This window comes from Pristiophorus japonicus, chromosome 18 (genome assembly GCF_044704955.1).
Source record: "Pristiophorus japonicus isolate sPriJap1 chromosome 18, sPriJap1.hap1, whole genome shotgun sequence".
Classification (NCBI taxonomy): domain Eukaryota; kingdom Metazoa; phylum Chordata; class Chondrichthyes; family Pristiophoridae; genus Pristiophorus; species Pristiophorus japonicus.
Window position 1 is genome coordinate 116,139,878 of NC_091994.1, and position 14,322 is coordinate 116,154,199.

The 14,322-nt window shown below is 45.4% G+C and overlaps 2 protein-coding genes across 4 annotated transcripts in view; one reads left to right on the forward strand and one right to left on the reverse strand.

The window, feature by feature from the left end:
• The window catches only part of LOC139228999 (uncharacterized), a 132,812-nt gene that overhangs the window by 7,653 nt on the left and 110,837 nt on the right, over positions 1-14,322 (forward strand). The window lies entirely within an intron of this gene.
• The window catches only part of vwa5b1 (von Willebrand factor A domain containing 5B1), a 303,883-nt gene continuing 300,509 nt past the window's right edge, over positions 10,949-14,322 (reverse strand). The window contains 2 exon segments of the mRNA XM_070860664.1: positions 10,949-11,698; positions 13,477-13,600. Of these exon segments, the coding sequence (XP_070716765.1) occupies positions 10,949-11,698; positions 13,477-13,600 (874 nt within the window).

Below are 14,322 nucleotides of genomic sequence, written 5' to 3' on the forward strand. Positions count from 1 at the left end.
ATATATCCATACCAATGGTACATCATTGTTCCATGCTGCTCTATCCTGAATTCATTGCCCACTCAGCTGTGAAACGTTGCCAGGATGGGATTCAACGGACTCCCTCTCATCTTTCTATCCACTGAGAGAAAGCCAAGATGTGCTCACGTTCGAAAGTGGAACTGCCCGACATCTGGCAAATGAAGAAACTCCATTGGAAGTGTAGTAGCTGTCCCAAATGTTTATCGATGGGAGTCTGTGTATTGATGGGGAATTTGGCAAATCTGTGCTTATCGAGGTGTGCAGTGTCAGTGGGAGGGACCCTCTTCACTGCAGCAAGTGTTCCGAGCTCAGATACCACAGATTCCATGCTGGGTGAAGCTGTCTCTAAACAGCTTTTGTTTTCGCTTATTCCTTCATTGCCTCTCTCGCAATCTATTGATTTTCATTTCACCTTTTTTGCTTACTCTATCTTTATTTTTGCACTTGGCTAAATTAATCTGTTGAACTATTTTTATAACATGTTTGAGATGGGAGTATCTAAAGTTTGGATTTTAGTTCATTAACAATTGGCTCAAAGGCTGTATTTTGGCCAATTGAGAGTAATATTGATCTTGTGTCGAGTTAATTTCTGGCAAATTGTTAGCGGCCGGAAGAGGAAAGAGCTGTTGATTGCTGGCCGTAGATGTTGAGTAAACTTACCTGAGGTACAATAAGAGTTCTGAGGTAACTCAGATTTTAATACTCTTCCCTCAAATGGTTCCAATCAATTAATGAGAAGATTGAATAAATTGTAACACTTGTTCTTACATTGTTATTGCACTGTATGTCATGATGTAAATGGCGCTGTCATAAGCATGTCTTCACACAAAGGGTAGTGAAAGTGTAGGGCTCTCTCCCCCAAGAAGCTGTTGTTGGGGGCAATTCGAACTTTAAAACTGAGATTAATAGATTTTTGTGAGGCAATGGTTATAAGGATTACAGAACATAGGCAGGCGGATAGAGTTAAGATACTGATCTAATTGCATGGCAGAACAGACTCGAAGGGCTGAATCGCCTCCCACTGTTCCTATGCACATCCAACATTGATCTTCTGCAAGGTTGTCACATTTTCCCTATTTGCAAAACAAGCTACCTGTAATTCCGTCCAGGGCTCGGGATTTACTCACACTCTGCCTGAGAAGGTTTGAGTTCTTGGGTATGCCATTCGCACTAAAATATCAAAAAGGACCAGTCCATTGACTGCCACCAATAGGTCATTCACAGCAGGACGAAGAACTAAAACTCACTTTATTCTAAAAGGTTTTGATTGGTATCACAGCTGACGTTAAATATTCTTTGAATTATTTTCCATGAAAAATATGTGTCCAGTGGAAAAGGTCAAGTGCTTCTTACCACTGGACCGGAAAAGGTTGAATCTTTAGCATTTATTTTTTGAATAACATCACTATTGATACTAACGATAAATGTTTGAACTAAACGGATGAGAGTGAAGAATATTACTAAACCTAGCTAATTAGTGTGGTATGCAAGTCATTGTAGCAATTAGCTGATCATAGAAACATAGAAAATAGGTGCAGGAGTAGGCCATTCGGCCCATCGAGTCTGCACCACCATTCAATAAGATCATGGCTGATCATTCACCTCAGTACCCCTTTCCTGCTTTCTCTCCATACCCCTTGATCCCCTTAGCCGTAAGGGCCATATCTAACTCCCTCTTGAATATACCCAATGAACTGGCATCAACAACTCTCTGCGGCAGGGAATTACACAGGTTAACAACTCTCTGAGTGAAGAAGTTTCTCCTCATCTCAGTCCTAAATGGCCTACCCCTTATCCTAAGACTATGTCCCCTGGTTCTGGACTTCCCCAACATCAGGAACATTTTTCCCGCAACTAACCTGTCCCGTCCCGTCAGAATCTTATATGTTTCTATGAGATCCCCTCTCATCCTTCTAAACTCCAGTGAATAAAGGCCCAGTCGATCCAGTCTCTCCTCAGATGTCAGTCCAGCCATGCCTGGAATCAGTCTGGTGAACCTTCGCTGCACTCCCTCAATAGCAAGAACATCCTCCCTCAGATTAGGAGACCAAAACTGAACACAATATTCCAGGTGAGGCCTCACCAAGGCCCTGTACAACTGCAGTAAGACCTCCCTGCTCCTATACTCAAATCCCCTAGCTATGAAGGCCAACATACCATTTGCCTTCTTCACCGCCTGCTGTACCTGTATGCCAACTTTCAATAACTGATGAACCATGACACACAGGTCTCGTTGCACCTCCCCTTTTCCTAATCTGCCGCCATTCAGATAATATTCTGCCTTCATGTTTTTGCCCCAAAAATGGATAACCTCACATGTATCCACAATATACTGCATCTGCCATGCATTTGCCCACTCCCCTAACCAAGTCACCCTGCAGCCTCTTAGCGTCCTCCTCACAGCTCACACCGCCACCCAGTTTAGTATCATCTGCAAACTTGGAGATATTACACTCAATTCCTTCATCCAAATCGTTGATGTATATTGTAAAGAACGGGGTCCCAGCACTGAGCCCTGCAGCACTCCACTAGTCACTGTCTGCCATTCTGAAAAGGACCCGTTTATCCTGACTCTCTGCTTCCTGTCTGCCAACCAGTTCCCTATCCACGTCAGTACATTACCCCCAATCCCATGTGCTTTGATTTTGTACATCATCTCTTGTGCGGGACCTTGTCAAAAGCCTTTTAAAAGTCCAAATACACCACATCCACTGGTTCTCCCTTGTCCACTCTGCTAGTTACATCTTCAAAAAATTCCAGAAGATTCATCAAGCATGATTTCCTTTTCATAAATCCATGCTGACTTGGACCGATCCCGTCACTGCTTTCCAAATGCGCTGCTATTTCATCCTTAATGATTGATTCCAACATTTTTCCCACTACTGATGTCAGGCTAACCGGTCTATAATTACCCGCTTTCACTCTCCCTCCTTTTTAAAAAAATGGTGTTACATTAGCTACCCTCCAGTCCATAGGAACTGATCCAGAGTCGATAGACTGTTGGAAAATGATCACCAATGCATCCACTATTTCTAGGGCCACTTCCTTAAGACTATCCAGCCCCGGGGATTTATCGGCCTTCAATCCCATCAATTTCCCAAACACAATTTCCCGCTTTATACAGATATCCTTCAGTTCCTCCTTCTCACTAGACCCACTGTCCCCTAGTACATTCGGAAGGTTATTTGTGTCTTCCTTCGTGAAGACAGAACCGAAGTATTGGTTCAATTGGTCTGCCATTTCTTTGTTCCCCGTTATAAATTCACCTGAATTCGACTGCAAGGGACCTACGTTTGTCTTCACTAATCTTTTTCTCTTCACATATTTATAGAAGCTTTTGCAGTCAGTTTTTATGTTCCCTGCAAGTTTCCTCTCGTACTCTATTTTCCCCCTCTTAATTAAACCATTAGTCCTCCTCTGTTGAATTCTAAATTTCTCCTAGTCTTCAGGTTTGTTGCTTTTTCTAGCCAATTTATATGCCTCTTCCTTGGTTTTAACACTATCCTTAATTTCCCTTGTTAGCCATGGTTGAGCCACCTTCCCCGTTTTATTTTTACTCCAGACAAGGATGTACAATTGCTGAAGTTCATCCATGTGATCTTTAAATATTTGCCATTGCTTATCCACCGTCAACCCTTTCAGTATCCTTTGCCAGTCTATTCCAGCCAATTCACGCCTCATGCCGTCGAAGTTACCTTTCCTTAAGTTCAGGACCTTAGTTTCCGAATTATCTGTGTCACTCTCCACCTTAATAAAGAATTCTAGCATATTATGGTCACTCTTCCCCAAGGGGCTTCACACAACAAGATTGCTAATTAGTCCTTTCTCATTACACATCACCCAGTCTAGGATGGCCAGCTCTCTAGTTGGTTCCTCGACATATTGGTCTAGAAAACCTCTCCAGGAAATCCTCCTCCACCGCATTTGCCAACAGTTTGGTTAGCCCAATCAATATGTAGATTAAAGTTGCCCATGATAACTGCTGTACCTTATTGCACACATCCCTTATTTCTTGTTTGATGCTGTCCCCAACCTCACTACTACTATTTGGTGGTCTGTACACAACTCCCACTAGCGTTTTCTGCCCTTTGGTATTCCGCAACTCCACCCATACCGATTCCACATCATCCAAGCTAATGTCCTTCCTTACTATTGCATTAATTTCCGCTTTAACCAGCAGCGCCACCCCGCCTCCTTTTCCTTCCTGTCTATCCTTCCTAAATGTTGAATACCTCTGGATGTTGAGTTAATTCCCAGCCTTGGTCACCCTGGAGCCATGTCTCCGTGATGCCAATTACATCATATTAACTACTATCTGCACAGTTAATTCGTCCACCTTATTCCGAAAACTCCTCGCATTAAGGCACAGAGCCTTTAGGCTTGTCTTTTTAACACACTTTGCCCCTTTAGCATTTTGCTGTAATGTGGCCCTTTTTGTTTTTTGCCTTGGGTTTCTCTGCCCTCCACTTTTACTACTCTCCTTTCTTTCTTTTGCTTCTGCCTCCATTTTATTTCCCTCTGTCTTCCTGCATAGGTTCCCATCCCCCTGCCATGTAAGTTTAACTCCTCCCCAACAGCACTAGCAAACACTCCCCCTAGGACATTGGTTCCGGTCCTGCCCAGGTGCAGACCGTCCAGTTTATACTGGTCCCACCTCCCCAGGAACCAGTTCCAATGTCCCAGGAATTTGAATCCCTCCCTCTTGCACCACTCCTCAAGCCACGTAGTCATCTGAGCTATCCTACGATTCCTACTCTGACTAGCACGTGGCACTGGTAGCAATCCTGAGATTACTACTTTTGAGGTCCTACTTTTTAATTTAGCTCCTAGCTCCCTAAATTCGTCTCGTAGGACCTCATCCCGTTTTTTACCTATATCGTTGGTACCTATATGCACCATGGCAACTGGCTATTCACCCTCCTTTTTCAGAATATCCTGCACCTGCTCCGAGACATCCTTGACCCTTGCACCAGAGAGGCAACATACCATCCTGGAGTCTTGGTTGCGGCCGCAGAAACGCCTATCTATTCCCCTTACAATCGAGTCCCCTATCACTATAGCTCTCCCACTCCTTTTCCTGCCCTCCTGTGCAGTAGAGCCACCCATGGTGCCATGAACTTGGCTGCTGCTGCCCTCCCCTGATAAGTCATCCCCCTCAACAGTACCCAAAGCGGTGTATCTGTTTTGCAGAGGGATGACCGCAGGGGACCCCTGCACTACCTTCCTTCCACTGCTCTTCCTGTTGGTCACCCATTCCCTATCTGGCTGTGTACCCTTTACCTGCGGTAAGACCAACTCGCTAAACGTGCTATTCACGTCATTCTCAGCATCGTGGATGCTCCAGAGTGAATCCACCCGCAGCTCCAGGGCCGCAATGCGGTCCGTCAGGAGCTGGAGGTGGATACACTTCCAACACACGTAGTTGTCAGGGACACCGGAAGCGTCCCTGACTTCTCACATAGTACAGGAGGAGCATAACACGTGTCTGAGCTCTCCTGCCATGACTTAACCCTTAGATTCACTTAATTTGGCAACAACAATGCTAAAGGTTACTTACTGATAAAGAAAGAAAAAGAAAAACTACTTATCATTTACCCCCTTGGCTGTGACGTCACCTTTCGATTTCTTTCTACTTCTTTTTTGTCTTCTCTGCAGTTGCACCGACTGGCCTCTTGTCAGCCGCCCCCATCTCCCCACTCCGCCTCTCCTACTCACGAACTCCCGTGCCTCTCCTCGAAGCTGGGCCTCTTGTAATCAACCTCGTATTAACACACTTGAATATATCTGAGCTACAGAGATCCAATTAAAGCCCATGTTTGAAATTTATGAGATTCTTTCGATATCAGAAGCTTGTGGCTTGAAGTGAAAGATCCACGGGTTACTGGAGTACAAAGGCATTCATTTAGAAACTGCAAGCGCTTAACTGATATTGAAAAATCCCATGATATTAGACAGGCAGCAGACTGATAGCCCATTGGGTTAGATGCAAACAAAATCATATCTCGGGTAGTATTTTAATGGAAGTACATTTTTATCCTGTAGCATTCTAACTGGATTTTTAAAGACATGGGAGTACCTCACTGGACTCTACTCGCTGTATCTCAACCTTGGATTTATCACAGATTATAATTATTTAATGACTTTTGGATACAGTACCATTTTTGTCAAATGTTTTATACGGATCGAGGATCATTGTGACCAAGCACAGGAACACTGCAGCAACCAAGAATAGGTTCAGGCAGCTTTGCCCTGAAATTCCATGTATCAGCTTTGGGCCAATGAGGATGGAATTGCACCCACATATGCTCTGTAGAAATCTGCTGGATCCAATTCTTTGCACATCCATTGATCGTTCTCTAGTGCAGATCCCGTGCCATCAAGATGATATGTTCAGGATGATGGAAATTAGTGTGCATCATTTAAAAGGTCAGGTCAGGTTGAAGATTGCACGGAAAGTGAATGAATGGAAGGATGACCAATGAGATAAGAGCGGGTGAAATTCAATGGATTGAAAAATACAACATTTACATTTTTTTAAATAAAGGAATAATTCTGACATAGTGAACAAGTTACTTTTTAATATATTAGAACCTTTTTTAAAGGAAAGTGAACACTGATTAACATCATGCGATTTACAATAAATAAAACACAGACAGCATTGATGTCAGCATTATTTCCAAACACAGCCGCGAAACTGATCACATTCCATTCCATTGCAGAGAAACAGCATAATGGAGCTCTCTGAAGTACATCTGATTTGTAAACAAGCACTATACTTTTATCTTTAGTTTTATATTTTATAAACTAAAGAACAATGACACTAGTTAGGCACTTTGAGAATTAAAGTGTAGCAGAAATCATCTTACAACACAGAGGAGGCCATTCGGCCCATCGTGCCTGTGCTGGCTCTTTGAAAGAGCAATCCAATTGGTCCACTCCCTTGCTCTTTCCCCGTAGCCCTGCAATTATTCCCCTTCAAGTATTTATCCAACTCCCTTTTGACAGTTACAAATGAATCTGCTCCCACCGCCCTTTCAGGCAGCACGTTCCCGATCACAACTCGATGTGTAAAATCATTCTCCCCATCGCCCCCTCTGCTTCTTTTGGCTTCAATCTGTGTCCTCTTGTTACCGACCCTTCTGCCACCGGAAGTAATGTCTCCTTATTTACTCTATCAAATCCCCTCATGATTTTGAACATCTCTACTAAATCTCGTCTTAACCTTCTCTGCTCTGAGGTGAACAACCCCAGCTTCTCCAGTCTCTCCACATTACTGATATCACTGGTGTCATTCTAATCAGGGCTGGAAAATGTAACTCATCGACTGGTCAGGGGCAAGTTCCTAATCCCTTGTGGCCTACTGGAGCTCTTCAATATCCGAACTCCTTGTCCAAACCAAAGGCAGAATTTATTTTTATAATTTGTTTCCCAGTTTACAATTCAAGTAAATCTTTTGGCACGTGAACATCATCAGACAAATATGATTGCTGCACATCCGACTCAGCAAGCAGGGAGTGGCTGGTTTAATATTTTTCCCAGCATTACTAGAAAGACTTGACTAAAACGATGTGTTTTCAACATAAACCAAACTCCATGCACTTTGCTCAGCAATCGGCCACTGACAAGCCAAGTCAGACACTAGTACCAAGTGTTAATAGTGGAACAGTTACAAGAAATGAGCAACCTTAGACTGCTGGATTCTCAATGTTTTTCTACCAATTTTCCAATATTCTAAAAAAGATAATAGGTGTGGTGGCTGGCAAATTGCTGGCAAGCCTCTTCGACCTGGTCTAGGACTGCTTCCATTTTAGCTGTTAAAAATCAAACACTGAAATGAGATCTAATTGCTTTGTTAAACCTGGCCACCCACTTTGTTCATCTGCAATATAGCAATGAATGCCGTAATGAACAGGAATTCTGCCGGATCAAGCTATTCCATTGCAAGGCTGAGTGGGATAGAACATTGTTACTCATGTACCTAAACAATCTGAGGTCATTAGTACTGGCTTTTAAAGTAAAATCAAAAAAGGTCTATTTCCCAGCATTTGTCTACTATACTGTTAGTACCAAAGAAATTTAACCCTTAGATTGCCAGTAGATCTGGAGAATCTATGGTCCTCTTGGATAATTCCAATTTTATACATTTTAAGTTCACAGATCCTAATTCTGAAAGAACCACTGTATTACAACGAGAAGGCACTCCAGTGTTAAAAGTACTTCCCTTCGTTAATCTTAGCTATAATCAAATAAAATGACCATTTCAAATATCATTTATTAAAAGAAATTAAAAGCATTGACAGTTGAATTGTGCTCACCATCTCCCCTGCTTTCCCGTTCTCTAGATACCTTGTTTTATTTTTTAAACTTTTAAACTTTTTTTTAAACTTAATTTCTACCGAATCAAACTTGTCCTATCTTTTCTTAGCTTTGTTTTCCTATACACAATGGAGATAGTTGTTGCTTTGGTTACAGTGATGGTGTAAATTGGACAATATCCAATCCCTGTCCAGTGTCATCACCATCGTCATCATCATAGGCCATTCCTCGAAGCGAGGATGACTTGCTGCCATGCCAGAAAGGGACGAGTTCACAGGTGTTTCAATGAAGGACCTAATATTCCAGATCCCGAACTACATCCTGAAGGGTGGAAGATGCCTGTGGGTGGATTTTTTTAACGTGGGGTGACCGTTGCACACCAGCCACCACACGGGCTTGACAGAGCGAGGTCTTGGTCCAGGGGCAAGGGTTAACCAGGACGACTGGAGACCAGCTCTGCTGCACGGACCCATTGCGCGCACATATCACAGTGTGGGCTGGCCCGTGCTGCCCCTGGGCCCTCGCCTCTCCCGGGTCCTGATCATGTCGCTCTACAATCTCTCGCCGCTCCTTCGTCCCGACCTCGCCGCTCCTGCTGTACCTGCCCACGCTCCAATCACCAACCTGGACCTTGATGACGTCACTCTTCGCTGCCGTTGCTCTCCTGCACCAGCTCGCGCTGTACCTTGCCGTGGTACGCCTCCACACTGCTCCTGGGGCCACTCGCTGCTCCTTTTACAGCCCCGACCTGCCGCTGATGGTCTCTCGCAGGTCTCGGGGCCGCCACGCTGCCCAGTATATACCCCCAATGGAAGCAAGACGCAGGCGGGTGTAAAACGAGCCGCCGATTCCATATCACCCAAAGTTAAAATTCCCCCAAAGGCTAAATGTGTTTGTCTGAAGTCCAGCCCTCCACTGTTAAAGTAATCTCAGATGGATGTGTTCGTATCCCGTGGAATCAGTTCTGAGCCATTGGGGGTAATGTTACCCTGATCCACCCGTCGGCAATCTAACGGGATTGCAACCCTCCTGATTCTACTCTCCACTGACAGTGCCAACCTGCTCATGTCGGTTTCTCACGGGTGCGATCGATTAAAATGACCCCCATTATGTTTAAAACTAGTTGTTCACCTTCTCTTCCATTTTGGAATTGGGAACAAATTTAGAAAATCTATTATTTCAATAAAAAAACAAAAGACTTGCATTTATATAGCGCCCTGCACAACTACCAGAGGTCCCAAAGTGCCTTACAGCCAATGAAGTACTTTAAAAAAGTGTAGTCACTGTTGTAATGTAGGAAATGCCTGACAAACAACTTTAATGACTATTTCTCCAGCCAGGCAAAAGTCCATACTTGTAAAATTATAGGTTTAACCAGGTCAAACTGTGACATGTTGCTACACATCAAGCCAAGAAGAGCGATATCAAAGGGATACAGTCACTCCCTGAGCCTCCAGTCACCCCCTGAACCCCCATTATCCCCTGAACCCCCTGTTACCCCCTGAACCCCCAGTCACTCCCTGAACCTCCAGTCATCCCCTGAACCCCCTGTTACCCCTGTCGCCCCCTGAACCCCCTGTCGCCCCCTGAACCCCCGTCGCCCCCTGTAGCCCCCCCGAATCCCCTGTCACCCCTGAACCCCGTCACCCCTTAACCCCCTGTCGCCCCCTGTTACCCCCTGAACTCCCAGTCACCCCCAGTCACCCCTGAACCCCCAGTCACCCCTGAACCCACCAGTCACCCCTGAACCCCCTGTCGCCCCCTGAACCCCCATCACCCCGTCACACCCTGAACCCCCACCACCCCTGAACGCCTGTCACCCCTGAATCCCATCGCCCCGTCACCCCTGAACCCCCTGTCACCCCCTGTTACCCCCTGAACTCCCAGTCACCCCCTGAACCCCCAGTCACCCCCTGAATCCCCAGTCACCCCCTGAACCCCCAGTTACCCTCTGAACCCCCAGTCACCCCGTTACCCCTGTCACCCCCTGAACGTCCAGTCACCTCCTGAACCCCCAGTCACTCCTGAACCCCATTGCCCCATCACCCCTGAACCCCCTGTCATCCCTGAACCCCCTGTCACCCCGTCGCCCCCTGAACCCCCGTCACCCCGTCGCCCCCTGAACCCCCAGTCACCCCTGAACCCCTTGTCGCCCCATCACCTATGAACCCTCTGTCGCCCTGTCGTCCCCTGAACCCCCTGTCACCCCCTGAACCCCCCTGTCGCCCTCAGTCACCCCCTGAGCACACAGGGTTCAGTGAAACCATCCATGACATTCAGAAATAAATAACATAAGGGTGGCCCAGATCATCTGCTGAACACATTCTTTCTTAAGACCCAGATTTGAAATCCTGCTTCAATTATCATTCAATGGAGAAAAATTCAATAAACGGAATCAAAAAATAATCAAAGCCATCGGCAATGATTGTGTCATTGGGGACCTGCCCCAGGCCAGGCCAATACACTGTCCCAACTGAAGGATGCCTTGGAGAGGCTGTAAGGCAAAAAATTGTTTAAAATCGAGGGAAATTAATAATAAACCATTAATTCCTAATTTTATTAAGAATAAAGATTGAAAATTCAGCGGTCTAATGACTCTGAGGCAAAACAATTAAACACTGTTTGGGTTGTAGCATAACATATTCAACTGAAGATTTTCATCCCAGTGTCTTAACAAGACGAAAAGCTGCCGTGCTGAAGCTTTGACAGTAGCAAGTTCGCGGCCCTCGGGGACATGCTGTGAATCCAGCCACAGGCTGGCTTTTGCGGCCACCAGCTCCCACTCAATGAAATAAGCTGCTGAACTATGCTCCAGCCAGGCTAAGGCAACAGCTGTGGCCCAGATTGTTCCCTCTGGGTCCCTCAACTGTTGAAGCTCATTTGAAGCTGTCGAGAATGAAATGTCACCGCTGTCTGTTTCAGACCCTCTGCCACTGTCGGCCTGCAAGGCACTGGAAGCCTCAGGGTTTCCGGGAGAGGAGAACCGCCTCACAGTGACTGATGGAGGGAGAAGTTCAGAACTGCTGCTCAGAACCCCTGACTGCATCTCAACCAAACTACTTGAAAAGTGACGCGGTCTTAACTTTTCTAAATCACCTCGGACATCATCTATCCCCAAGTAATTCAAGGTTTCGATTTTACCAGGCTCTTTCTGGTGGCAGGGGGAGGATCCATTCACTTGATCGCGCTGGGCTCCAGTCTTGTCACTGAGGGTGTTGGAATGGCTGTGAGTGGTGGGATTGGCACTTGATCGATGAAGTGTGAAGGGCGAAGTCCATTTCAGCTGTTCCATGGGGATGTTAATGGCTTCACAAAAAGCCAGATTCAGCAAGAAAGCCCCTGATGCCAACTGCAAATTAACCTGAGGAATGCACCGACCATACTGGTTCACAATTGTAATATTCACAGCGATAGACAATCAATTCAACATTCAATTCAGAATGTTAAGAGTTTTTATTTATTGGAAATAGAAAGTCTGCTCATTATAAGTGTTAATTATACACAATTATGTTTACAATTTTTGTGTAATAATAGTTCATAAAAATTACTGAAATTAGGTTATTTGGAAACGAGCTGGTGAATATTTTCAATAGAGTTCCATTAAATGGACTCAAGTGAATAAAGGAACAACTAACAAATCGGCATTTGCAAAGTAGATCATTAGAAATTAAACATTCAATATTATCCGCTTAATGGAAACAGCCGTTTTAAGGGGATACTGTGGGAAGGGGCTTTGAGCCTTTACTCATCAGTTATTTTTCTTCTCTTCCCCTACTCCTCAATTGATCCACATTGACGTGATTTAATCAATTGAAGAAGCCTGCAGCTCTGCCCTGGATTGCCTGCATCAAATAACAGGGTTCAACAGAATCCAAACTACAATGTGTCTGTTCGAACCCTACCCTGGAGAACCTATCGCTGAAACCCTCATCCATTTCTTTGTTACCTCTAGATTTGACTATTCCAACGCACTTGTGGCCGGCCTCCCACGTTCTGCCCTACGTAAACTTGAGGTCATCCAAAGCCCTGCTGCCCGTGTCCTAACTCACACCGAGTCCCACTCACCCATCACCCCCTGTGCTCGCTGCCCCGTGTCCTAACTCACACCGAGTCCCACTCACCCATCACCCCCTGTGCTCGCTGCCCCATGTCCTAACTCACACCGAGTCCCACTCACCCATCACGCTCTGTGCTCACTGACCGTGTCCTAACTCGCACCGAGTCCCACTCACCCATCACCCCCTGTGCTTACTGCCCCATGTCCTAACTCGCACCGAGTCCCGCTCACCCATCACCCCCTGTGCTCACTGCCCCGTGTCCTAACTCGCACCGAGTCCCGCTCACCCATCACCCCCTGTGCTTACTGCCCCGTGTCCTAACTCGCACCGAGTCCCGCTCACCCATCACCCCCTGTGCTCACTGCCCCGTGTCCTAACTCACACCAAGTCCCGCTCACCCATCACCCCCTGTGCTCACTGCCCCGTGTCCTAACTCGCACCGAGTCCCGCTCACCCATCACCCGCTGTGCTTACTGCCCCATGTCCTAACTCGCACCGAGTCCCGCTCACCCATCACCCCCTGTGCTTACTGCCCCGTGTCCTAACTCGCACCGAGTCCCGCTCACCCATCACCCCCTGTGCTCGCTGACCTACATTAGCTCCCGGTTAAGCCTTGATTTTAAAATATTCATCCTTGTCTTCAAATCCCTCCATGGCCTCGCCCCTCCCTATCTCTGTAATCTCCTCCAGCCCCACAACACCCGGAGATGTCTGCGCTCCTCTAATTCTGCCCTCTTGAGCGTCTGTGATTTTAATCGCTCCACCATCAGTTGCCTAGGCCCTAAGCTCTGGAATTTTCTTCTTAATCCTCTCTACCTCTCTCTCCTCCTTTGAAGACGCTCCTTAAAGCCTACCTCTTTGACCAAGCTTTTGGTCACCTGTCCTAATATCTCCTTATGTGGCTTGGTGTCAATTTTTTTTGATAACGCTCCCGTGAAGCGCCTTGGGACATTTTACTATGTTAAAGGTGCTATATAAATACAAGTTGTTGTTGTTGTAAGCCATTAGTAATCCCTCTCCCTTAAATAAAATAAAACATCTTTCAAAAGTGGAAATAGTTGAACACAATTTTGTCACTAACCAGTGGTAAGTAGTCATTGTTCTCGGGCTCTGGCTCACAGATAGATTCGCTCATCTTGCTGGGCGATCTGCACATGAATCCTTTAGCAGCCCGCGTCAACAATCGAGTTTTACTGACGCTCAACCTTAAACAAAAAAAGAGAAAAGATTCTTCACTCTGGCTGGGAGACTATTGATGATAATAACTGGGTTATAAGCAATTTACCCCTTGATTTATTTCTGTCCAGCCCAATGCAGGAAATTCTATCTGTTTCTAAGACTATAAAGGTATGAAGGCAGAGTTGGCTAAAGTGGACTGGAAAAATAGATTAAAGTATGGGATGGTTGATGAGCAGTGGCAGACATTTAAGGATATATTTCATAACTCTCAACATAAATATATCCCAATGAGAAGGAAAGGTTATAAGAGAAGGGATAACCATCCGTGGCTAACTAAGGAAATAAGGGATGGTATCAAATTGAAAACTAGTGGGAGACCAGAGGATTGGGAAACTTTTCAAAGCCAGCAAAGAACGATTAAAAACTAATAACGAGAGGGAAGATAGATTATGAAAGTAAACTAGCACGAAATATAAAAACAGATAGTAAGAGTTTCTACAGGTACATAAAAAGGAAAAGAGTGGCTAAAGTAAATGTTGGTCCCCTGGAGGATGAGACTGGGGAATTAATAATGGAGAACAGGAAAATGGCAGAGACGTTGAACAAATATTTTGTATCAGTCTTCATGGTAGAAAACACTAAAAACATCCCAATTTTGGATAATCGAGGGGGAACTTAATACAATCACTATCACTAAAGAATCACTAGTACTCGGTAAAATAATGGGACTAAAGGCGGACAAGTCCCC